General features: G+C 39.8%; 1 protein-coding gene across 1 annotated transcript in view; it reads left to right on the top strand.

The window, feature by feature from the left end:
* inpp4b (inositol polyphosphate-4-phosphatase type II B) overlaps nt 1-27,976 on the top strand; it is a 105,042-nt gene that overhangs the window by 53,621 nt on the left and 23,445 nt on the right. The window contains exons 7-11 of the mRNA XM_070913925.1: nt 5,516-5,646; nt 12,877-12,981; nt 13,660-13,686; nt 16,953-17,061; nt 24,717-24,894. Coding sequence (XP_070770026.1) covers nt 5,516-5,646; nt 12,877-12,981; nt 13,660-13,686; nt 16,953-17,061; nt 24,717-24,894 — 550 coding nt within the window. The remainder of the gene's footprint in view (nt 1-5,515; nt 5,647-12,876; nt 12,982-13,659; nt 13,687-16,952; nt 17,062-24,716; nt 24,895-27,976) is intronic.

The following is a 27,976-nucleotide window of genomic DNA, read 5'->3' as shown; positions in this document are numbered from 1 at the left end:
CACCCGTAATGATATCAAAGAGTCCCTTCCCTCAGGCTCGACCAGTGTTTGTCAAGGCAGATCATTACTCAACTGGCCTGTTGTCCCTGGCAACCCCTTCTTATACAACACACTCAAACGCATCCATACGCGCGCACACACACACACACACACACACACATGCACACACAGCTTGATAGGATTTCTTCATCACTCACTTCAACAAAAGGAATAGGCACAAAAAGATGCAATCAGATGAACTTGGTAGTGGGAGGAGAGTTTGATTTGTAATCACCGTGTGCGCCTAAAGAATCACACAGAGTTCAAGGACATGCAAAAACATACACTGCAATCCTCCCCTCCCAACACATATACACATAGAAACAACTGCACCGCCATTATTGACCGATAGACTAGACAACCTTTGTTATCAGTTTACCTGTCTAACAGTACTGGAATCTGTTCTCATTCCCAGACCATGGTTCCCATGTGTCCTCTCTCAGTATTTCTAACCTTCTTTCTGTTTAAATAGAAGACGATCTGCTCTGCAAACTGATAATTTAAATCACAACTAAATTTAGAAGACAGTTATAGCATATTTATTAAATGTCTTATCTGTATAATACAGCTCATGAGCACACAGCAGGCTCCAAACCATGACTACCATATATAATGTTTGTTTATTAACAGGCATGTGTACCGTATCTCCAGCTTGGTCGCTTAAGCACCTCTCCTATAATCCTCTTTAAATGTTGTCTTTCTCCACGGTGCCTCTCCATTTAGCCGATGCTGTCAGCCAGCCTCACACTGGTGCTAGCTCGGTGTTTTTAATGATTCAGCTAGTGTTGCAAAGTTGTGAGTGCAGCAGTGGATGGTGGGTGTCTTAGTTTGCTTTACCACTCTGTGATAATCTTGGATGTTTCTTCCTTCTATTTGTTCTCTTTGATGTCTACAGTCATGTTCTTATCTAACTCTGCGAACACAGAGGTTGCTGATTTTTCTTCGTTCCTGCAGTGAAGATGTGATTCCTTGTGTGTGTGTGTGTGTGTGTGTGTGTGTGTGTGTGTGTGTAAAGATAATTAATGCATGTGTAGTAAAGTGTCAGTGTGTGGGTGTCGATTAAACCCCATTCATTAAGAGCTGCCTGGTTTCTCATTAATAGAAAACTCATGTCCCCCTTCTTTTCCTGTTAATAAACAAGTACTGTGATTGTTTATCGAGATCATATAGGTGACATTTTGTCATCTTTCTTCATGGTTTCCAATTGTTCTGTACATTCAGGGTCAGCATTAATGACTGTGCTTGTTGGAATCTTGTTTTTTTTCAGAACAAGCTGCATGTATTGTGAAAGAAGGCTTTGCTTTTCAGTCCTCTCACGCAGTTTTTATTGACCCCACACACAAAGCCCTCTGTGATTAAATTGAACAGGCACTACAGCGCACCATGAAATAAAGGTGCCCACATGACAGGTCTTTAGGAAATGTATATTGTTATCCCAGTCAATTTTAAAACGTTTCTATTTGATATTTGTCCGTTGTTTCATTTTCTGATATCTGCATAATTTTTTAATCAAAATAAATGACTACACTGCGTCAGCTACTGTATGTCTTTATATCAAATCTCAGTCATTATCTCAGTTGTTATTCTCGGTAACGATATCCCTCTCTCCCTTTCTCCCTTCCCTTCTTCCTTCTCGTGCAGGATAATGTTTTCTGTCCATCCATTCTTATCATATATGTTTTCTATTTCTATTGTTATTGTCTACTGAAGTGGAAAAAGTCGAATGCAGCTTGTGCATTATTCCAAATACTTTTAGTTATTTAGTTACCACATAACATACCCAATAAAATAAATAAATAAATAAAAGTTTAAAGATTATAGTAATAATGATAATAATTATTATTATTATTATTAATAATATTGTTATTATCATTGAATAATGTCTTCAAACCCCAACTACCGTAGTAATATCATCAAGAAACTAATAATCATCCAGAAGACAACAGAAGATTCTTACCACAGCATACAGTTTTATAGTATGTATACAGTATCTTAATATTATGGAATTAAACCAATATATTGAGTGTACAGTGAGTCTCCATGCATGAAACAGGTTAGGTCATTTAAACCTTGTAAAAAAAAAAAAAAAGATCCTACTGTATAATATTAAATATTTTTCCCCATTGAACATTTAAACCAAAGAAAACTCTGACATTTTCTTGTTTTCTTCTTTTTTTTCAAACGTCTGCTGTTACATGTAATACCAAAAGACCTGATTGACATTGTGACCCTTTATAACATGCATATAGTTAAACACCCTACACTTACTCTTATCACGCCTTTTCTCAATCACACCTTTACTCTTTCCAGACAATAGCACCCTGATTAAGGAGGTGATACTATATCTCTTGATCCACCTTTCCACTGCCTTATCACCCTCATTTAGCAGGCAGATATGTTTCTCTACTATTCTGTCCATTATCCATTATTTACACCGGGATCATCCATCCTGACCTCCACTCCAGACACCCGACACAAAATAACAGATCTCTCAGCAGACAATAGTGCAGTTTGACACTGTGATGCACAAATAGCAGTGGCTAAGAGGTATAGTCAGAAGATATAGATTATTGTGAATGGTTGCAATCTCTTAAAGAGCATTGTAACAATCTAGTATCATCCAGCCTTTGCTATATATTCCAGAAAATTTGAGAACATTGCCCCTTGATTGGTTAAAATGACACATTTATGTTATTAGGGGCCACTTCAACTGAAGTGGGTATGTTGGAAACAATATATATGATTGAAACCCTACTCAGACCTCACTGGGAAATCTACCTCAATGCTGTCGTTTTAACACCACAAGAGTCCCGATATATTTATTTTGCTCAGCCCCAGGCTTTCATCAGCATGCTTCAGAGAGAGAGCAGTGATTATTTTTCCCTTTTTAGGAACTGATGCTTAATTTTTCTTTGTTTTCATTTCAAAAATAGGAGTTTTGAGCCTCTCACATTTACAAAGATGCTAATCTCATCTCTGGGACTGTTGCACACAGCAATACCTTTTGAATAAACATGTATATTCATCATTGGTCTCTGTTTAAATCCCTTTGTAAGTGCTTGCTCATGGTGGGAACTGTTGGGTCTAATAATATTATAAAGAGTACAGTCTAAACCTGCTCTATTTTTTAAAGTGTCATGAGATAACTTTTGATGTGATTTGGCTACATAAATAAAATTGAATTGAATTGAATTATAATTAAGAATGGTTTCAAGCACTATTTATACGCCAAGAATAAAAGAGATACTTCCTTCGAACAACCTAAAATCACATGCATGCCTGCTGCCCATGGTGCTGTAAGCTTCCTTTCCTCATGGTAATCTGGAATGTACTTACTTTCCATAAGCATAACTTACTTACAACCACCTGTAGAGCACCTCTCTGCCTTGAGGTTGTTTCCAGATGCAGGTTTGTTTTAGAGCTAGAAAGAGGCGAGAGATAGGGAAAATGTTTCATGTATGATCTGTCATTTGTTTTACAGCCAGTTCACTTGTTTTTAGGCGGGCTAGAAAACTGCATCTTCTCATATCATTTGCAAATGTTTGCTGTATGTATATGTTGTGAGCTGATGGCATACTGCTCTGCTGTGTGTGTTTAAAGAGTCAGTTCACCCAAATTATAATGAACAAAAACATATTTTCTCAATTACCTCTAGTGGTATAAACCTATGTAGATAATTTTGGTTTAATTTGCGCAGGTTTTGACAAATCCCTCCCTGAGATTTCTGCCTCTTCTGCAGTACATTGGAGGTGAATGGAATTTCTTTGTGGAGCTCACTGTAGCCTGACTGATGGATTTTTTGAAGCCAGTACAGATATCAATATTTAATAGTTTAAAGAATTGTAGTGTAGAATATGTATAGCATTAATGTTTAGCACTCTTTGAGCCAACAGGCGGATGCTGGGGTGGAGGTAGGGCTTTTGAAATGCAGCAGCAGTGGCAGCAAGGTGAGCGGTGTAGCAGCAGGCATGCAGCAAAAGAGCTAGCAGAGCACTGACAGCTTAAGTACACCTCCATGATTAAAAGGGTGTGTTTAATGTAGAGATGCAGTGAGAAGACTAAGCCATGTGAGTGTAGCGGTGGACTCGAGTTGGGCTGCCTGAACTGGCTCGCAGGCTTCACTTCATTAAGCTTATATCAAACAATATATCAGTCTAGCTCCAGTGCTTACAGTGTTAAAAAACATAAAATTTCAACCACAACATGTACTTCCAGAAATATTGTCCCTGTTACTTTGGATAATTCTCAGACCTCACTGTGAACACAGTTCTTATTGGAACTACTTTCTAACAAAGAAATAGTCCCTATGAAAACTGTATGACAGCATGACAAGATACCACTAGAGATACATGTTTTTTTTAGGTTGTTCTTTAAAATATTTCATATATCATCATACATATGACAGTGACTCTGTCTCTCTCTCTGGCATCATTTCTATTGCGTTCTGCTGTGTGCAGTACTTCAAAGTAATCTAAAAATAACTTACTTACCTGGAGGAAACCAGGAAATAATCTGGAGAGGCTATCAGCTCCTAATGCTTTGTTGTAATAGTTGAACTACAACAAAGAAATAACTACTACATTATTCATTCAAGCAATTAAGCCTTGTCTTAACTATAAGTCGAACCATAGAGCATTTATACATGCAGCCTTTCATTTTAAGATATACAGTCTACAAAATGCATGAGGTATAATCACAGAAAATTGAGCTTGTTATCATGAAAGCAATACATGCGACGGTGTATTTGTTACCCTGAATACTATATTGAACCTCCTTCAACCTCTAATTTCTATAATATCACTGCAATTTACTTTTCAATGGGTGCTGGAAGGCGGGTTTCTGAATGATATCTGTCCATCTGATGTTGCCTTTCACATGCAAATGATAAGCCGATGATAGAGGCTTTACGTCCTACTAGGAAATCAGCCCGCCCGACTCACTCACACAAACACACACTCATTCACGGTCACTATTATTTCCTAAGAAGGAGCACAGATGATTTTGGCCTTAGGCACAGCCAGATGAAAGACAGGCAACCGATCGCTCCAGTGACACCAGAAAAGACGGGATGGGTTTATTTTATAAGTAATGGTAGAACAATGGTCGGAGCAGGGGAGGAATTTGATAGGGCAGAGTGGATAAGTGGGCACCAGCTACTCGCCCGAGGTTCAGAAATGTGTTTATCTGACTCTGCATAGGGTGCTTCGGGACGTTACTGTGTGTGCATATGTGGATAAATTAGATAATTTGAAAGGAGTTTGGGAAGCATGGATATGACCCAACACAAGATGTAGCATTACAATAATACTCAGTAGTTGTTCCCTCTTTAAATTAGACTGTTTGTCTGTGTGTCTAATGTTTTTGTTTTAAACACAGAAGCTAAGCAGAGCAAGCCAAGATTTGTGAACTTCCTTGATGATCTGTTTAATATCTGTTAAAAGCACAAAGGTCCTCATAGATCTGTGTTTATCTGTAGGGTGCAGGACCTGAGGGAGCTGGGGGAGCTTTCTCCTCACTGGGACAACTTAAGAAAAGAGGTGATGACACGATACGGAGGAATCATCAGCTCCTACCAGGAGACTTTGGCTGAACTGGACAAGATTACTGGTATGACTTAATCTCGCCAAATGAATGAAACATGCAACATTGTGCAGACCTTATCAATCAACCAACCCTCTCTTTTCAGAAGTATGATTAAAATGCCTTCCTTTGTAAAACAAAAAATCAGTGTTATTGGTGGTGAAAGTAGCCTCTTACTGTAATGTGTGGTCCCTAAATATGGAGACATCATGGGAGTAATTAAAAGAGTGAGGTATACAATGTCTATATTGGCCTGACTTGCCCCTAACCTGTTAAGTCCAAAAAGAGAGGACAACTTTTTGAGTTGAAGGATGGATTCTGGGTGATTTGTGTCACTGGCAAGCTTAGCGAGAGGTTGTTTCCTTTATCTATTTGCTGTCAAAGAGTTTCCATAGCAACACTGGTCTCATCAGGGGCAACTGAAATGTGTGCGCCCATGTGCTCTTTTGTGTTTTGTTAAAGTAAACGTTTGCAGTGCACATAAAAACTGATACAAATCTCTGCCATGTGCAAACACAAACACGAGTTCTGCATCTCATTTACAAATATTCAGTGTTGTACTTGGTATGCAAATGTTTTTTGCACACTTTTTGCAAATGTTTTACATAATATAATGAATCCACGCAGTTAGCTTTAATGTGAACACAGAAAGTAATTAGGCCGTTTCTCATTTGCCTCTGACATTGAACAAGGAAACATTGGACATGTGATTACGCCACAGAATGCCACCGATGATGGGTTGTGAAATGTATTTAGAAATATGTAGATGATGTATTTGTTATGTTTAGTTTCATTACTCAGAAGCAGGATGAAAACTCATACCAGTGTACATACATACTATACTGTATATACAGTGTAGTATACATGCACAAGTCCTCAGACACATTTTATTTTACAAAACAGATGTTTTGATGAAAACAGGTGTTAATACATTATCTGCCTCTGTCCTCAGCTAAACTCATTACATTATTACTAATGGAAATCATAACAGGAATAACAAAACAGACATTAAAACGCTGATAGACTGATCAGTCACTTTGTTTCTTTCCCTCTCCATAATCTCTTCCTATGCATATTTTAGCTTGCTATGGACATAAGAACATTATGGCTACTGATTGATTTTACTCTGATTTACTCTCATCCCCATAATGAGATATTTGTCTCTGCTGCTTTTGGCTTTGCACAGCTGATAAGAGATGATGGTGGCTAAACCTCTGCGCTGCCCGCCTGAGCTCTGAGGAAGGGAGTTAAGGGCGAGCCAAATGGATAATGTGACGTTTGTCATTATAGTTCCTGACAAGTCCCTTGTGTGGCCCAGATACTGCAATACACAGAGGAGCCCCTGCCCAACTCACCATTCTAATCCAGCCCTGCATTAACTTAACAGGATGACAGACATTGCTAAACAAGTTGGGTGGGCAAGCTGCTGCAGATTAATTATTGATAAGCAATATCATTAAAAGAGGCGGAGAGTAGAGACAAAAAGAGACAAGAGTGCGAAGGTGGTTAGAGTGTGAGGACCAGTGGGTGAGCAAAGACAGGGGAGACAAGGAATGAGAAGATAATTACTCAAACTAAACAAATGGCGACAAGTAAAATCATTAGAGAATCAAGAGAAGTTGATGTAAAAAAAGAATTGTTCTCTTAACTTGTATGTACGCACAAAATTCACCAAGTAAGAGCTGAACGTAGTCAGGACGGCTTTTAAGCTTATTCCTCAAATCATATTTTATGGCAATGCGTAAGTCTTTAAGTAACAATACAAAACTGAGGATGCTAAATATAAAATGCTCTAGAGTTTGTATTTTCTACATTTTTAATTATTTTCAAAATTGTTGGCTTTTGCAGGTTTGCACGTGGCTCTGAGGATTGCTGTCCTTAAATAGGATTATTTATACAGTTATATTAATGAGAGACTAACTCTAATGTGCATATAATATAAGGTCAATCCTGAGTCAGAGGGACTTTCATGTGCAAAACAAGAATCAGTGGTCTGTGCACATTTCATGAGTCTGATGTAGGTTTTTCTTTTGCAAAAACAGAGATTAAAAAAGAAACCTGGAGAAGCTGCAGGTAATAGAATAAGAAAAGGAAGAAGAGAAGCAGCCCCCATGTTCAGGTTCAACACCCTCACTGATTCCATTTTATCCAATAATCATGAGCTGACCTCAGTGAACACTTCAGATGCTCTAATAACTGTATTCCAGTCATAAATTAATCATCCCTCCTTTCATTGTTTACCAGCCGGCGAATTAAAGGCACAGACGTAATCCCAGTTAGCGCGATGTTTGTTGGACCTCCAGTAACTGCCGGCATTTCTCCGCACAAAACTGTCAGTCACTCTTAAACTCCACTTATGGGATAACTACAGTTTAAGGCCCAGAGCTACGTATTGTAGATTAAGGCTTATATCTTACTTTCTCTCTTTAATATCTGTATTAGAACAGTAGACTCTGCTGTCTGTTGCCTCCAGGTAAAGATGTTCAGCTCTGGAGAGCACAGACATTTTCTATTTGCAGGCTATTACAGTTAACGTTATAAATAGTAACAATAAAGAAAAGCCCTTAAAAATAATGACCAAAATGTTCAAAAACATAAATTGGATAAATCTACTCTCAGACATGACTTACGTCACTCAGACGGATTCCACTGCTCACTCAGCATGTGTCCAGTCCTTCTCTGTGTCTATAACATACGTAACTGTGGATTGATTTAATAAAGCCTGCTGTGCTCTCAGCAGCACAGGACCATGAAGATGAAACCCTTCACATGCTTAAACAGGCCTACATTGATCTGACAGACCTCACTTAAAAGCCTCTGTTTTTCCATTGCTGGTTGCTGTAGTTTGTGATCTTGTTTGTTTCTTCTCAGCTTGTCCTCAGGCACCCAGGCAGAAATTTCTAAAAGCATAGGATATTGGTAACTCATCTTCTGAGGGATTCAAAGGAGTATAGAAAAGTGGCTAAGAGAAAAGAAATGACAGGAAATATTAAAAGAAGAGATAGTGGCCAGATGTTGGTCAACACTGCTGGCACCCAGCCCTTCTGTCACATAGCCAGCCCACCTGGGCAAACAGATGGGGATCTGATATGACTAATTCATCTAACCTACAAGGGCCACTAGCTCCATTAGCCTGGTCCCCAGAGCTCTGCAGCCGACAGTGGGAGCCCATTGAGCAGGGATGACAGCCTAGCCATTGACTTGAATGCCAGCCTTTAGAAGCAGCTCCTCCTAGTACAGAAATGTGTTGATGTACACTGAGGAGACTGGTTTAATTCTATCTGGGTGAAGACATTTGCACAAACAGTATATAGGTCAAGAATTTTTATTGCATGCCGCTTTGGATGGCAATGTCGGTCTGTCGACTGAAGTATCTCAACAGCTATTGGATGGGACTTATAATTTTGTACAGATGTTCATGGTCCCCAGAGGATGAAGCATTCTGACTTTGGTGATCCTCTGACTTTCACTCTGATGCCCACCGTGAGATTGATATTTTTGGCTTTTGAGTTTTTGATTCTTTTATGGATTGCTGTGAAATTCGCTACAGATATTGAAGGTCCCTAGATTATAAATTCTCATGACTTTGGTGATCCTCTTGACATTTCATCTAGCACCATCATCTGGTCAAAATTTCAATTTGACCGATATTTTGGTTTGTGGCCAGATACAGATCAAGGACAGATGCAAATCTAACAGCAGTCTCAGCTGGTAATTAGCAAATGTTAGTGTGCTAACATGCTCAACTAAGATGGTGAACCTGGTAAATACTTAGTACTGAATGAATTATGGCATGTCTTAATGTTTCTCTGGTGCTAAATACTGACAAAAGGGAATACAAAAGGAGATGAAGTGTAAGACAAATCAAAGACAAAATATACACAAGGGACATACAGTTCTGCAACTGGTGGGGGGGGCAGACGGAGGTGGAGATGGTGTTAATATGGATGTTAATACTGAGGTAAATGTCCATCCACTATTCATTTGCATTAAAGTAATCAGATATTGTGTTCTTTAATAATAGCCTAAGTGTGTTATTTTTGTTTCTAATAATCAGTTTTTAGTTACAATCAAGCCGATATTTAATGCACATTTCTTTTTTACTGCAGCCTTTCTAGTGGCTCTTGTAAATCCATCTACGTTGTGTTTGCACCTCTTTTTCATAGGCGGAGAACATTCCCCACAAAACTGACAGCTACATATAGCTTGACCTCTGTAAATCCAGGGGAATACATAATCCACCTCTGTTAACATCCTCTGTTAAATGCATATACAACTAGGAGAGAGGCATACCTTGCAAACACTTGCTCAAATGACACTCAAACTGCGACTCCAGCCTGGTGCGTCTGCTTGATTAATACAACACGTGTTTGGGGCAGAATGCGTCACATCTGTGCCTGAAAAACAGGCTCAAAAGCCTCAGTAAATCTGGCCTTTAGTGTTCTAGTCTGCACATTTCTGCATGAGGAGCTTATGTTTTGGTCTTCACTATATTTAGTCGACAGATTGTATATTCAGTGGTTAAAAAATGGCATCTGTTTACATTTGCACTTTGATAAGTAGCAGCAAATCTGTTGTCACCTTAGGAAGAAGACATGATTGATTTTCAGTGCTTGAAAATAATAAGCCACATCGCTGTCAGCTCCAGCTGAGTCAAAAGTGTTATCCATTTCTGAGGTAACACATTTCAGCTTGAGTAGGTCATCAGTTTCAGCATTATATACAGTAATGGAGGTGCAGCAAATTTGTTTTCATGTTTGGCCAACCTGCCAAAAGGTGTTAATATCTGTGGCAGGTAACAGGTGTCCTCACCTAGAGCTTCTGTGGCACCGAGGCTGTGATTGGTACATACTGGTCTGTTGCCTCAAGAGTAATTAATGAACAGGACAGAAAAGAGTGAGTACTGCTTAGTTTGGTTCTTCTGAACACAAAGCAGAGTTATGTGCATGTCAGAGAGCAGAGCTGGAAAGTGTGGATTCTTTGTCTTTTTTGTCATTATGGTCCAATTAACATACATTATAAGCCACAGTGCAAGAAACAGACTCTTACCATACTGTACCACCGCACACACACAGATTAAATATGTTAAGTAACTCAACAATCAGTGACATACGAGCAATTCATTACAATGTTGCCAGTTAATAGCCAATATTTGGAAATAGTAGCAGAATTTCAATCCTTAATTTTGCTGTCATATGTTTACTCTTGTCATAATTGTATTAGGATACTGAACTTGAGACATATAGAACCAAAAGGCTATCTTCACAATTATAGTCATGCATATGTAATAAATATCTATTCATTTATGTTAATATTAATGGATAATCTTTTCTGCTCTAATGCTGAGTGACGTTAGAACGTTTTATTCTTTCTGGGTCTCTCTTCAGGAGAAAAATCACTTCCTCTCTGTTATTATGTGTTTCCCACATCAGCAAGAACATGTTGTCTGAAAAAAAGAAACGAAGTGGGTGGATATCATGATAAGCCGAAACGACAGAAGACCATTGCCATCAAAATGTTTTAACTTTATCAACAGACAATTCAAGAAAAAGACGTCACACCAATGGCAACAATGGTCAAATGATCTTTGTGATCACAGCACGCCGGCTACAGTACATTTCACAAAAGATAATGTAAAAAACAAGGAAAAGGAAATCTTGTAAATTACCATTGTGATGTTATAAAATTGAAATATAACCCCATAACAGAATGCAAAAGTCTATGCAGTGCTTTACTTGATCGTCCAAAATGTCTCAAGTTAGTTATAAAAATAGTTCACTTGTAATGAAAGTAAGGTGCCACTCCTCAAGCACATGTATTTTGCATATTTACACCCTTCCATGACACTAATTTACAGTACATTACCTTTTGGATAAATTAATTACATTGACATATTCCACATAAATACCATCTATGACGAAATAACTTTAACCTGGAAAACATGTAACTTGCACTAGAGCAGTTTTTACTGGTTTTCTAACTCAAGCTTGGATAGGAAATTCAAAGTCATGTGTCATAAAAGAGAATTTAATTAAAAGTTTTGATACCAGATTAGATTATGAAACTTTGTGATATGGGAATTTGTGTTCCCTTTTTGGTCTTCTGTACCTGTTCTGAATAGCTTCTTTTGAAGTGACTTACCTCTATTGGCAAACATCACAACACTTCTAAATTGCCTCTGTTGCATGATTGTTCTTGAAAGCTTAGCCTCATCTCAAAGAGGCTCATCAACCCTATTTACATATTTGAGATTTGAGCAGCCAACACGCAGTGTCAGATTGTGATTTTTAGCTTAAATATAAGCCACAAACAAAGAGTATCGTTTGATAGAAACACTTAATTGGACGTTTTGAGCAAAGTAGGGGCTGCAAAGTGCATAAAATCCTGTGCTTAAAGGATTACACTGCACATTAGTGGATGTTAGAAGCAGCTGGTTGAAAATGAGTTACTTTTGAGATACTTGTTGATCTCTAATTGATACATTCTCTATCTGATATACGTAGATGTGTGTTAAATGATCTTGCATGGGCATTTAAAAGTGGAATGGTTTGGAGGTTTAACATCATCTTAATCAAAGAATAGTTTATAGCTTACTGTTTTAAATAGTGTTTGTGTATCTGTGACTATTTATGTTACAATAAATGGGAAATTGGCTGAGTAAATTGGATTTTACTCATTTGTAACTTTGGTTGTGCTGTACTTTGTTTTGGGGTATTTGTAAAGCGACCACTCACTGGAGACAAATGGAAATAGTCATCTGATTTCATGCATTCTTTGCCACCATTTTACTTACTGAATATTGCGGCAATTAAGTTGTGAAAACCTCCACACCCTTACAATGTATAATTGAATAGGCACTGCAGCTACTTTTACAACCTCTAATTTAAATGGATTTTAATTTGGTGCTATGTATTCCCTTTTGTCATGCAGTTGTTCATTCAATAGATCTCAATCTCTCAATAGAAGTCATTCAATTGTACAAGTGTTTTCTTTTCATTGGAAAATCAAAGAGAACATTTGAACATCAATCCAGTCTAATGTTTGCTAATCTGTTTGTGTGTCCCTCATAAGCACATACTGTAAACAAGGTAATAAAAAGAAAAGCCATAGCAGTTATGTTGGAAGGATCATAATGTAGCTGTAGCAGACGGTAAGGGCTTTCTACAACACAAGAGGCTTTCATAGGAATGTTTTTATCTTTGAAAACTTCACTGACTGTGTTGCGATAACATGACATATACTTGTGTCTTTTTTCAGGTCGTTCATTCAAGCCAAGCTGCTGCAAAGCCCAGAAATCTCTGGAGTTCATCCCAATAAACCTGCACACCCAGAGGATGAGGGTGACGTGCCCCAGAAAAACAGGTATTACACTACTGCCATTGATTTGTGTCAGACATATTATTACACCTAACTTAAAACCTGCAATAACTTATTTTTCTGGCCAAACAAGCAGTGAACACAACATTGACATATCATCAGCTTTTAAGTTGATATGGCGAAACAGTTGCTTATTTACACATCCAGCAGTTACAGAGCAACATTAGCATTCATTTGGAGTCACGCTTCTGTCCATCTGATGAATGTAAGTGAGGGAAATATCTGGCTCTTTAGCTGCTAAATGCTCCACCAAGTTCACCAACTAACTGTGTCTGTCTGCCATTTGGTGCTGGGCAGGTAGCGTACAGTGAGTTTTTAGAGCTTTATCACTGCAAACAGCTGCCTGCTTCAGCTTAAAATGATGCAATGGGAGCGGTGAGAGTGAACAATAAAGTTGTGGGCTGAACATGTAAACAATGAGGTGAAACCCTCTATAAAACTCCATAAAGCCGAGGGGAGCTGCAGATTTAGGAAATAATTCTCTGTAGGTTCATCACTATATTGTCATTTCATACATTGTTAATAAAAAAAATGAGTTTGATCTAAAACTAAAAGAAGAAGCAGGTACTGTGGAAAGGTGGCTTCATATGAAACACATTTCCATAAGCTGCTGTGGTTGTCACAAACTGTTGTCTTTCTATGCCTGATTTCTGCATCTGTCAGAGATACTCAGAGGGCTCAGACAGGGTGGTTCTAGGTCATCACCCAGACTGAGAGGTGAGAATTCACTTGGCCTGAGAAAGATAGACAAAAAAAAAACTAATTAAGCCCTTTGCGTATTTCTGGAGAGAAGGACTAGGCTGTCTCTGCCACGGCTGCTCTCTAGCTGGCAGAGCCTGTTATTGGCCTGGAACTGTCTCAGTGTATTAAGGCGACTAACTGCTGCCTCACTTTCTGTGAGTGGGCTCCATTTCAACTATACACTCCATGATTGATGGAAAGTTGAAGAGAGACAAACCTTGACATAAACTGTGGTTCTTACAGTGAAGACGTCAGGGATGACAGATAGAATAGGTAAAATCAAGTCATCATACAGCCATGCAACTGTCTTGCACAGCCAAGGCAGAAAAAGGGGAAAAATCAAGATAAAACGAGCCTGAGAGGAGTTTGTCAATTGATTGATAGACACTCTGATAATTACCGTCTGTGGGCTCAATTCACACCTCCACTCAATGACAGGCAGTGGTGCATTAGCTGATGTGTCTGTGTACGTAAACTACAATAGGACCTGGGGTTACACTATCCTGCAGGATACACACAGATCCCATCGGCTTCATGATGTTAATTAAAAAATCAGGGTAATCTCGACTAATGGCGCATGGTGTTTAAAGGCAGCGCTGTGGCAGAAAGACATGAACAGCAGATTTTTTAAATATCTTACTGATATTTTTCAAAATACATTTTTACTTTATTAAACTGCCTATGTTGTTGTAGTCTTGAATGCAATGCATTTTAGCACCATAACTATTGGCTCCCACGTGTTTTTGATATGAGCTATAGAAAAAAATGACAAGGACACAACTTGAACCGAAATAGCTTCAGAAGATCCCATCCCTTCTGTGCAGACACCTTGATCCCTCACTGACCTTCCATGTGCAAACACTGCATATTGTGTTCTTGTGTGGAGTAGAGGATATAACCGGGTTCCCTGACAAATGTTTTGCTCCTCCTGTACACCCAGTATCTTTGCTTTTTTAGTGATAAAATTGTGTTTATTAGGTACACCTAGCTAAAACTAATGCAGTCTAATACAACTGTCCTGCAATAAATCCTTCCTTCATAACGGTTATTATGCTCACTTTTTGTTGAAACTGTTTTAGAGAGGTGTTGATTCAACTGTATGGTCATTTAGGAGGCTGCAGTTTGTGGTGCTGTTGAATTGTATTATATTATACTGACAGGTGTTTCTATTATTGTGTTCACCTCATTTATATCAATGGAGGTACGATAAATAATAGAAACGCCTCTCTGTACAACATCCTCCAAAATGATCATACAGTTGAATCAACACCTATGAAATTGAAACATTATAACCTTCATTGATGATACGATTTATTGTAGGACTGAGTGGTTTAGCAAAAGTGAAAGCATCCCCACACTGAAAACAGCTAACAAAATGGCCATTCAGTCTTCCACTTTTAATTTATTGTAACAACCTTGTTTGATAGTGAATTAATATTACATTGCACATTTTGTTCGATTTTAAAAAGTAAAACACATGGAATAAATGATTGCAATCAGCCGGGCGCAGGAAACACAGGAACCTGCTCTGTAATGGAGCTGAGTCTCAGTTTCTAACCATAGTCAATTGCTGTATTGTTCCATTTGATTTTCTGAAGTGATGCATTTCATTGAGCTTGGCTATGCAATCCACTCAACGACACTCAACCATTCATTTTCATTTTGTCTATTTATCATCCAGCAAGTAAAGGAAATAGTGGGGAAAAAACACTTAGCGCTCAAAACAGTATTCATTTGTTTTGCTGGGAATAGCTGTCTTCTGTCTCCAAAGTGACAACTGCAAAATATTTCCAGCCTAAAAAGCTCAGTTTGGAAAAGCTGAACTGAAAGCATTGTTCAGCACTCATTTGGGTCAAAGGATGTTTTGTCATTGTTAAACAGGATTGTGGAATGGGTTAAGTACGAATTATAACCACTCATCATGACTGCCACAATCAATTTCCAGCAACTGTCCTCTCACTACTTTAACAGCCTGTTCTGTTGTTGATTTATTGAGAAAAGGATGGTGTGAGAGGAAGAGCAGGCAAATCAAGCACAAATTGGTCATTGTGCTTGATGTTCTGAAACCCGCCATTGTATTTCAGTGTAGTTCTGCTGTGGGAGAACCAATTAAGGGAACTTGGACATCTGAAAACTCCAGGGGCCAAACGTGTGGCGGACAGGGAGCCTCATGGCCAGGCACAGGGATAATTAATGGAAGAAGCTGTGGATAGTAGCGAAGCCCCCACATCAAACCACTATTGGTCTATTGTGGTGTTGTTAGGGGACGGGAGGCGGGAGGCTGTTGGCCACACTCATTCACATCTCTGTGGCAACACTTGGAGCTGTGTTGTGTCATTAATTCCTATTTTCAACCATTTTTCAAGCAGTGTTTTCCTATGGTCGGAGCTGTGCTTTCCCGGGTGTGCTCATTAACTGACCTGGCACTGAACCACACCAAAATATTCACCCCCATAAACCCCTGTCCACCCCATCTCCCTCCTCCTTGTTTTTCTGATTTAATTGTCAGCCTCATCCATTACTCATTCAAAACAAGGCCTGTTGTAAGCACCTCTGTGCCTGCCTAGCCGTCTGTGAAGTGTTTATTTACTTTTGACGGCGGTGTGCAAATTGGAATGAAGCGCTGTGACATTGGCCGTCCTTCTGTTTCAACATGGGACCAACGCTACATTAAGACCGAAAGATGGCTGGACAGAGATGAGTAGTAATAGAGTAATATAGACTCCATAAATCAACCTGAAATAAGTATGCCTAAAAGCAAATGTACTGGCAGAGTGCAAAATAATGTCATACCTCTTTTGTGTGCATAAATATTGTGTATCTGTGGGCTTAAAAATTACTGTTGCAGGTTATAAAAGGTAGCACCTTGCAGCGACCCCACCATAAAACTTTGACATTTTAATGTGAACTAAAGCCCTGAAAAAGCTACATGGCATATTCATAAATACTGAATCAATCCTCATGTCAGGTTGGTATAACACTTACCAGAGGTATTTCTGTAGAGGACATTTTGCGGAATTCCGACCCAAAATTAAGTCACAGTAGTCCATTTTAAATTGGAAAAACACTCTTTGACGGGGATAATTGATTTTTTTCAATCTCATTCTTCTCCCCTCAAGGTTAATGCTGATGTTTCCAAGGTACTGTATTATATACTTATTGGATGCTATTTATATATTTTAAATCCTATCAATTCCTATTTTCTCTCTTTGCAGACGCATTCTATGACATTGTCACTGTCGGTGCCCCTGCAGCCCATTTCCAGGGCTTCAAGTGTGGTGGCCTGCAGCGTCTTCTTAGCAGATATGAAGCAGAGAAAAAGAGGTGAGAAAAGAACACCTTGAAAACTGGTACACCATGGTGTTTAGATGGAGCATGATTTAATACAGGACACATGCTGAGGTGGAAACAGGCTTGTACTGACAAAATAATTTAACTTGGTCATAATTGATAGTGACAGACACATTTGTCCCTGGCCGATGGACTTGATTTTCCAAGCCCCATACAGTTACTTACAGCCAAGCAGTGCTGAATTTAGACTGGAACTCCACTGCCTCTGACAGCTCAATTTGACTGGAGGCAACAGGCATGATGGAAAAGGTTTGTTGAGTCAGAAATTCCTCTTTGCTGGTTCTTTTCCCTGGCATGCATTTTTTTCTCCCTCCTGAAGTTGTATGTTAACTGAAGAGCCACTAATTTTGCTACAACTCCCCATCTGCCAGCTGGAGCTCGCCCTTAAAATGCACTTGAATTCAAAAGCAAGCAAGTCATGAGTGGTGCTAATATTGTTGCTACAAAAAGTGTGAGATGTGTAGAGTGCAGTTGAACAACAATCCATAATCAATGGCTGCCTGATGAGTCTACAATAAGCACTGTAATAATCAACCACAAGGAGTGAGTGCCTAATCTGAAAAACAGTCTCAGTAATATACTGGCTTTGCTCAAACCAGAGCTCAAACTAGAGATATTTTGTGAGTTGTTCTCACTGACACACAGGGAGTCTCTCAGATTGAGTTTTATGTTAGATTTAGTTCAGTCTGTCGCAGAGAACCAGCTCTCTGCTTAATTGCTTGATGGGAAAAATATGTCTTGTGTGTTTCCTTTACTGATCGAAACCGCTAGCTGCACAAACACTCGGGTTGACTGAAAAAAATGAGACCATGTTACTGTGATTGCATTATACGCACACAGATACAAAGATAAATGTATACGCACATACGCTGACTGAAAGTGCACTCTTGGGCAACATATCCATATGACTTCCTCAAACCTGAGATCAGCACTATCCTGTAAATTTTGCTGTCTTTGCCCTTTGGATGCAGGGTGGAGGTATATGTCACTGCAGTTCAGTATGTGGTCACTTGAGTGATGCCAGAAGAAATGAAGGGTGATTTTTCCCAAAGCTCCCCATAGAGTGCAAAGTCATTACAGACCATGCCAGATCCAATTAGTTACAGAGTTTGCAGCTCAAGAAAGAGGGGAAGAGAGGCAGGATGGAGAGGGGTGAGGTGTGGGTATGAAATGGATAAGTTGATGGGAAAATAGTTGGGGGCCTGTGCTGATAATAAAAAATAAAGACAGGACTACTTTACGCTAAAGTACACAAGTGAATTTGCTGAAGATGGTCAGTTTTATCTCCTGGCATGAACTATGATAAGGTTAGCATATTTTCTAGAATCCACTGAAGTGAAATCATTTTCTTTGAATGAGAGATTAGACTTCAGAAAGAATTCTCTAGGGAGACAGAGCTTTTTGTTTCATATTTGACTTAGCTAATGACTCACTGTAGCTTAAATTTTCCAATTTTCCGCCTGGCTAACTGACTACAGCCTGCACTGAGCCTTATCCATGTTTGACCTGGAATGCAGTCATTTGTTAGTCATCGTCCGTCAGAAATAGGAATGAAGTCAGTTTCTTTATGGTTTCGCAGAGTGTTCGCAGGGGCCATTGTAATGAAGGTGCGTGTTTACTTTAAATGAGGAACATTCATTATTTCATGTTTTAATTTGCTTTTATTATGCATGCACTAAACGTCTGACCAAATGTTTAGCCAGGAAGGACCTGATGAGGTTTTTTTGTTGTGTCTGAATGTGAACTACTGTAGTCGAGTGCACAAGTCCAGTTGAGAGTCACTTAATTGCACGGAAAGTCAAGCCTATTTGAGCAGAGCAAAGATACATGGGTGCACACAGACACTCACACACAGCGTGTCTTCTCTCTTTCAGAAGCAGCTTTTTGTAATCACGTTTGATTAAAAAGGGAACAATCGGCGAGATGTGAGACTTGGCTATTCAATGTGGTATTAATTCATCAAAGAGAAGATGGAAAAGGATTGAGGAAGGGGGAAAAAAAAGGAAAACCTGAGCACAGAGGTGGTACCAGGAGGGCAATAAAAGAGCTATTCGTCTTTGTTCCCTGGACACTAGAAGAGAGGGAGGGGGGTTCTATCCAGACCCATTAAAACCTGCATTGGCTAAACTTGGCAATGACCAGAGTATGCAATGTAGTTTGTCTCTTAGGATGGGCCAGGAAAGAGTTTAATCAATAGCTACACTTAGTATTCCTCCAGAAACCTTGCACATGTACACACAGGGCAGGAGCATTTATCTTTCATTAATGCATGCAGTCCCACTTAAATGGCTGTTTTAAAAGTCACTGGATTTTTATCCGTTTTTAATTGAACCCTGTAGACAGAGCTGTGGATTTGCTGAGGTGGTCTAATCTTTCATTAACAGCCTCTTTTGAATTATTCAGCTAATCTGCATAACGATGCAACATACTTTTTTTGGAGACAGGTTTTATGGAACCTGAACATTGCCAATTTCTTCCTACCTGGACTGACGGTGTGTATGTGTCTGTGTGTTTTTATTGCACATGTATGGGAGAAGGAGATATACAGTTGTTCAGTAAAATGTTAGACAGACCCCTGCTTGTAAGGTTAGTTGTGCTTAGTTGGTGCAAAGGCTGTTCAGTAGAGCTCCTCTCTACATGTGTCTTTGAATGCTGTCCACCGTAACAGAGAGAGAGAAAGCAACAGGCCCCCTGGTCAAGCAGAACTGCAGAATGACACATTTCTGGGACACAGAGACTGGCTGAGACTACATTGCACACACTTAATAGAGTCTCTTGGGGTCGATGTTCAGATTTAATGTGACTAGCAGCATGTTGTCCAACAAAATAACTTCCTCCCAGGATTACTGTGTGTGTTCAGAGACAGGACATTGGCACTGGCTGGGACTCCATGCTGATGGACAGCAGCTTGTTAGTTCTTTGCCTGCTCTGGAGTCAGCCTGCTCCAGGTTCTGGGATGATGGAGAGGGACGCTGGCAGTAGCCTTGAGGCTTATCTGGTCTCAGATCAGGGTTTCTAGCTTGTGTCTGAATCACTGAGGAAAGCTTTGGCTGATGTGAGATCAGTGTGCAGTGTAGGATTCAACAACAGATGGAGTTTGGCAGTTAAAAGAATCTGGTTTGAGATCAGATCTTCCAGCATGTATCTATAGCAGACTGTACATTTTTACGGTGGCCATGTGGCAGTGGCCTGGTGTAAGAACCGTGATTAGAGCGTGCTGTCTAAATGACGGAGGAGGCTTTGGCAGTCACCTGGAGTGCTGCAGGGCTCTCTGCTGACGTAGCTGCATTTTCCTCCTGCTGGCTGTCAGCAGCAGGCCACAAGCTCTTCATTAATTTCCTCTCCACTATTAATTAGCCATGCGCTGGTGATGCTGGCTTAATTAGGCCGCTGGGCCCAGCAGTTTTCTCCCTCTCATTACCGTTATAACCAATTTCTATTGATCATTTAGGAAAACCAAGGAGTAAGTTTGTCCCGGACATGCTGCTGGTTTTAGTAATCTGTTGGTAGACTGGAGTCTCCTCCGAGACTCAAGTTTACCTGATGAAGTGTTACGCTACATGTGTGTGAGCATGTGGATGGGTTCCTTTTCCTGAAGATCCAGTTTTTCAGAGTGAAACTTGAATTATGAGAAGATGAAGGGCGATAATTTCCTGAGTCAATGTGCAGGAGCAAAGCACAGTCAAGTGCCCTGTGCATATTGTGCAGAGGGACTCGCAGCACACCTTCGGTATTTTCATGGCTGGAGGCGCGTGGCGCACCCAGGGTGCACATGGAAATGCGGTGGGATTAAGAAGAATCCATTATCATACATTATCAGTGAGTGTGTTGGGGTCTGGCAGAAATTCCTTCTAAAGTCATTGCTCTCCCCACAATGACTTTCTGACGTCATGTAGAGTCTGGAGGCGCTTCACCTAAGAGGAAACTAATTTCTCTATATATATAGTCCACATATGCCTCCAAGGCCTGATGAATTTAATTTTTGTTTCTGAACATATGGAATATCCAGCAGTTTCCATTGTTTTCTGTGATAATGCGTAATTTTATTTGGAATCGGAAAATAGTTGCATTCAATTGGCTTACATGCACCAATAATGTGACTGCTGCCAAACAGGGAACGAAACCATTTTCTGTGTTTACTGTACATGTCTTTATGTAAACTATAAATAACTGCAATGAAACTGGATGTGAGCCACAAATGCAGTAATTGTTTTTAAAGCAAATTCTTTTTTCCAGTCACACCAATTTAACCAGCACAGTTAAATGACCAGTCATGATTCTGCTCTACACTTCCACATCATGCTGTTCATCACAGCCACAGGTCAACCTTTACTGCATGTGTCTTGAGGACGGCACTGTCTCCACTGTGCGCTGCGCTGTATAAATTGGGAAGCTGTGTAGTTCGGGCGCATGTGATTGAAGTGTGTCACACAAATGTAGAACTTCAGATGAAAAACAAACCTGCCACCTTCATGCATGCAAGCTGTTTTGGTTGTAAAAATCAAATATTAAACATCCTGGAATTAGTGCCATAATTGTATAGTTGATGTTATAAGTATAACTATTCTTTCTGTGCTGGACAAATGGCTCACATTCACATTGTGAATATCAATAAACATTCATATACTGTAAACAGCCGTAAACATTCCCAGCACGGCAAAACGTGTACAAACAGCCATCTAACCTTTTATTGATTTTCAAAGGATTTTCCACTTTATTGTGATAATTACAGATAATATAACACTGCAAGGCTAAAGAATGCTAGTGATATCAAACACTCACAATGGTCTAATCAAATGGCAACTGCATAAGAACAAAATGTTTAACTTAAAAGAAATTCATCCAGATTTCAACATGAAATAGGTTTACCATCAAACAAACACTAAATAACAAGTTCTTCTGAGAGCTCCTTGAATCAAAAGTAAAGGATTTGGGAAGAACCTTTTATGAGTTCAGGGGTGCTGTGAGTCAGCTTGAGGCTAAGTCCCGCTAACATAAGACCTAGACTGGTGGGCAGATTTTATGCTCTTGTATTTGACACCACAAACTATGGCCTCAGACATTACTCTAGGGTTCAGTCACCACCTCTCTGTCACACATTCAACAAAAGACAAATATTATAATCCCCACAAAAGTAGTATTTTTTGCAGGGCTGTTGTATTGGATTATCTTGTGCCTTTTTGTGTCCACCCCCTGTTTTATTGGCACCATATTTTAAAAGCTTGGCACACAGCACTCCCAAATTACATCAGGGATGGAAAACATACCCAAGGCTTGAAATGAGGATCAGATCCTCGTGTGCAACATCCCCTTTGGCCTTTGATCAAGTTCACATTCACAGATTTATGCTGTTTTACCTTTGCATTGTTTGCTGTCTTGGTAGACCCGTTTGGACTGACAGCAATGCTGATGAGGCAATTAAAGTTCCTTGCCTTAGCCAGCCTTAGAGGGGATCAATTCTGTCCTCTAGCATCAGGTGGCAGGTCCCAACATTCATTATTGCTTGCATAGGCTCCCTAATGGGATTGGATTTGTACTTATGAGTCAACAGGGCTGTTATTGAATCTCAGCCGCTGAAGCAATTGTCCTCTTCCAACAACTTTCTCCTTTGCCTCTTTTCTGGAGGAGCTGTATTGTTGCCGTCCTGTAGGATTTTTTCTCTTTAGTTCTGCATAATGTAATAAGATGAATGTAAGCTCACAGGGGATAAAAGGGTTTTACAGACTTTACTTTGTTGCAGTAGATTACTCAATTATGGTCTTCTCTGTGTCTGAAATCTTGGCATTTGAAGGTATGGTTATGGAAGTAGGGATAACAGAAGTTTTGCAAGTAGAAATGGTGGTGTTCTGTGCGGTCCAGTATTTCACACTGTTTGCCCTGTGTCTCTCTCGCACTTAGTGATTCCTTTGATTAGCTTTGAGCTTGTGGGTGGTAGTTCTCCAGGGGGCTCATTAGCTGTAATGACAAGGCCAAGATTTTAAAGTTAGCCAGTCAAAGACATAGTTAGTGGCTGGTACCTTCTACAGTGTGCCTAATTTCTTAAGGCCTTCGGATTTTCACACTTATTGATACATCAGGTAGTGCTGTTCCACACCAGGCGACTTCTAAAGAAGCACTTTCTGTCCCTCGCTGCAAAATATTAGGAGCGCTGCAGAGAATACTGTATTATGCTAGCCCTTTGTAAGTGCCCCTCCCTTCCTCGCTGTCTCCCTCTCTCTCTCTCTCTTATGTCAATTATGCCTTAGGATCTGGCTCTGGGGTCTGGCCTACATAGAGGCTTGCAGAGATGACTCTAAACTAGCTGGGAGGGTTGCAAATGACTGCCTCGCTCCACGCTACATCTGATGGCAGGAAGTCAGCGGAAACTCATTGAAAGTCACTGGAACTTTACCCGAGGAGAATGTTTTATTGGAGTGATTTGCCCTGAATCTAGGAACTGACAAAAGGTGTTTTTGTCTGAGATTAAATAGCTCCCTAGAAATGAAGAAGGGATTAATTATTCATAAAGCGAAAATGGGTTGACATTGGACTGCAGGTCCAATTTGACAGTTCCGGCTAAGTACCTGGAAAGCGCAGCAGCTATACATTTTCAAGGCAGCAAAAGTAGCAACACATAATGAATTGAGCTGAGAAAATTAGTGCACCGTAATGTAATGTTTATAGTCAATAAAAACACATTATTTGTCTGTGTGTCATTACTTGACCTCAACACAAGGAATAGCCATTTGATATTGTCAAGCAATGATCAGATGAGAAAAGGTTTGTTGTAAAGCTTTTCTACTGTTGTTGGAAAACAATAAGAATTTTAATTTTTTTCATTCTCCTTCCTCAAGATCCAGAGCCATACTGTGTGTTATTTTAGCGGTGTGGTTAGGCACTGATTTATACCTGTGAAGCAAGGTAAATACAATTTGGTGCTAGCTGTTTTCTTGTTATTCACAGCGGGTGCCCAGGCTTAACGTACAAGTTATAGGTGGAGTTTAGAGCTTCTACAGTTGAGTGAACAAAGCAACACAGCGTGGTGCATCACATGTTCCACAACAACCAAAGGAATTGAGAGAAATAATTTTTTCATAATATGTATTTGATGTGTTGATGTGTTATCAGTAATGCTATTTTACAATAACAGTCCTTGTTAGAGATGGATGGTCTAACCACAAAACAAGTCCGTGTAGAAAAGCATTAACATTGCTTAACATTACTTAAATAACAGCTTGCAGGAAAAACGCAAAACCTGTTCTCGATCAGTTGTGTACGTTTGGATTTTTTGTGTCAGCACTGATCTTGCGGCCAGATGGAGCAGGTCAACCAGTGCATGCTGCAGTGCAGCTTCTAGCTTGTAGCTTGTTTGATACCGTCAGATACTGTCTCTTCCCACTCTGCTAGTTTTGGCAGACGCCGGTGGCAAGTGGACACTAAGAAAACCACTAGCACTGATCTAAACAAACGTGGGACGAGTCTAGTATGGCTACAATCTTATTACAAGCAAGTGTGGCCCAGTTCTTTGGGGCCACTTTCATATGTATTCTGAAAACTGATACAGCACTGTATCCAGTCCATGACTGTGCAACTGCAGCGAGTTCTGTCAAATCTGAATTGATGTTTTTCTTCCTCCGCCACAGCTTCAGCACTGCCTACCAGTGTATCTACTACTCTCCAGAGCACACCGCCAAAGCTCAGGAGGTACTCAGCACTATGAGCCTCCTCCAGCCCCTCATCACAAGCTTAGCAGACCAGCTCCTCCAGGCTGCCCAGGAGCACTCTTCCCCTGGACTGAGGGATGCACTCAAGAACCTCTCTGACAAGGTGAGGCAACCCCCTCCACCCACCCTCACTTCCATCTAAACTATTCCTTTATTCTTCTTGGCCTCAAGCTGCTACAATACTCAAACCCCCTCTTTTATTCTTGCACGTATCTCCAACATTGTCAGGTAATACCTCAGGCTGATTAGCATTTTAGATTAATCATTATTTGTGGTGATAAGTTCATTCAAACCCAAACTCATCTAAAAACAACATCCCTAAAAACAACAAGCTTGGGGGTTCTGCTTCTAAGCCTTTAACCAATAGTTGTCTTGGTAGAGTTGCAATCTGAGGACTATTCAGGTGAATGTAGTGGCCTAAACTGACTGCGACACTGTTTTCCCCCGCAGAGGTGTTATCCTAGTGAGAGTGAATTACAGTGACTTAGTACCAGCCCTGGTAATATTACTCTGCTAGTGTCATTGCAAACAAAGCTATAAAATGTATAAATTCCTTTTAATCCAAAACTTTTAATCCAGCAGTTGCTTCGACAAAGATGCACACACACACATGCACACGCTAAACAGACAACGTCAGGAAAAATCCATAACTCATCATAGAAACGCCAAACTAACAAAAGTGAATAGCAGCATGGAGGTTTATAGAGTTGAGGCGTTTTTATCAGTATAATTAATGAATTACATCTGGTGCTGTCAGATTGCAATCTGTTGTGGGAGAGATTGTTTTTGCCACAGTGGAATAGAGCCCAATCAGCCTGCTTAATTGGTACATTCGCTCTGTCACCACTTCCTCTCATCCTTGATTAGACACGCACATATTGGCCAAGTAAACCCCTGGCCTGGTCAGCACAAGCAGGGATGCTCTCTGATTAAAATCTCAAGCTGTGTTTATGTGTGTATGTGTGTGCGGTTGACGGCGGTGGAAGTGTGAAACTGTGTCTTTCTGTGTGTTTGAAAGCTGATGTTCAAGTGACATCACTCTCTTCAAGCCCCAAAGCCTCCAATCATGAACAACATCACACGTTTTATGTCAATATTTCCTCCTCCACATCTGGTCGTCTATCACAGAATTCAGCTTTTTTACAGACACACACAAATACCTACATGTTTGCATACACACACAGACGAGACGGTTTTATAAATCACAACTTTGCCTCAAAAAAAAAGTAAGAATAGTTTATACTAGCTCATATCTGTCCATTAAGTATAAGGCTGCAGCCAGTGACTGGTTAGCTTAGCTTAGCATAAAGACTGAATCAATTTATTGCTTTAGTCATTTTTCATACAAAAATGCCAAATATTCCCTCGTCTCAGCTTCTCATAGGTGTTGTCCTCAGTAAGTTGACTGTTTACTCTGTTGGTTGAATAGAATAAGCTGTTTGACATTTTTCACCATTTTCTGACATTTTATAGACAAAACAGTTAATGGATTAATCAAAAAAAGTAATTGGCCGATTAATCGATAATGAAAGTAAGCATTAGTTGCAGATAAGGAACAAGTCACCAAAAAAACTAAAATGGAGAAAAAAGGGAGAAAGACACACACATACACTCCTTACTCACACTTAAGGTCAGACAGATATTTGATATCCTTCTTACAGACATATAAATAAAGATGGATGCATTTGAGAGTGCATCTCTGCAGTGTGTGTGAAGTTTCTTCAATAAAGACAGTGAGTCACACCTTCCAAGAATCTGGGAAAGATGAGACACCTGCAGAGAAAATCAGGGGGATGTAAGAACCTTTTTTTATCAAGCACTCGCTGCCTCTGACTTTTTCCTTCTTGGTTCAGACCGCCTGACTCGAGGCCTAATGCAATATTTCACTCCAGAATACTTCTCCTGGCCACATCCTGATTAGTGTTGGACACGGCAGATGCGCTGTTGCTTCTCTGTATATGGTGATGATTCTGTTGATGATGATAATAATAATTTCTCTCTGATGATAATCACAGTGAGAAGGCAATTGCAACGCATCTCCCCTCCCTCCAGCTGTGTCCTAGGACAAGTTATATGTCTCCACTGTAACGGTTACCTGGGAAGAGCTGTGGGTTTGATCGTCTATGCATGATTATGTTAAATTATATGGTGTATAGAGGTCATACACGCAATAGTGAGTAAGTGTCCTCTCAGCCAAGTGCTGCTGGAATCCGACCAGCTTCATCCATTCAGCCTCCCTTCACCTCTCAAGTGAAGTTACATTCGGTGAGAAAGCTCTATTTTTAACTCAGCCAAGTTCCGCTTATCCTTCAGGGTAAAACCATTGGAAACCATTCGGGGTGAATAGATTCCTACAGTTTTCTTCTTTTTTAGATCAAACGTAACTTATTTTTTTGCAGTTGGAGTCCACAGAGGCATTTTCTGACTTGCACTTCTGCTCAGTCAAGATCATATCAGCAGATATATTGAAGAAAAACTAGCAACAGAATTCCTCCCGAAGGATTTTGAGCGTTTCAGATCTCTGAAACAGGTAGGTGTGGAAGAGCTTCGCTAAGAGTAGTTTTTGCACGTGGAAAAGAAAATGAAGGTGCGGTGCTTTTCTCCTTTGCCCAAAGAAGCGCACCTCTGATATATCACTTTGAACACAACATCTATATGGGTCCTGCAGTAAAGTGTATCATTAAAATGTTTTCTGCACTTCGCTGTAGATCCTGATCTTACAAGCCCTGGTACGACCGGCTGAATATTTACAAATTTCATTGAATGAGTGGCTTGTAATGTAATCAATTCCCTTTTATCCACAACAAAAAATGCATGGATTGCATTCATAAGAAAAATAAATTCTCCAGCATAGAAAAGTTACTGTATGAGAACTGGCACAGTCAAGTACATGAGCTATGTGACCCTGTGGTTAAGAAGTGCAAATATGATCCAGATTGTTTTAAATACAGTGTGGCTTTGTTCATTCATCACAGGAAAAATAATGAATAATACATGGTCTCATAGATTGCAAATTAACATTGAGGTCAGATATGCAGAGTTCAATTTGAATATGAATTTACATTTTGAATTCCCAGTTCCTGATAAGTGTTTTGGTTACTGAATCAAGCATGGCTCATTTGGACATCTTTATCTTTTAAAATGATGTTTACTTCTTTGTGTACGATTGTGTGCATTACAGAATA

This window comes from Enoplosus armatus, chromosome 2 (genome assembly GCF_043641665.1).
Source record: "Enoplosus armatus isolate fEnoArm2 chromosome 2, fEnoArm2.hap1, whole genome shotgun sequence".
Lineage (NCBI taxonomy): Eukaryota > Metazoa > Chordata > Actinopteri > Centrarchiformes > Enoplosidae > Enoplosus > Enoplosus armatus.
This window is presented reverse-complemented; position numbering and strand designations above follow the sequence as displayed.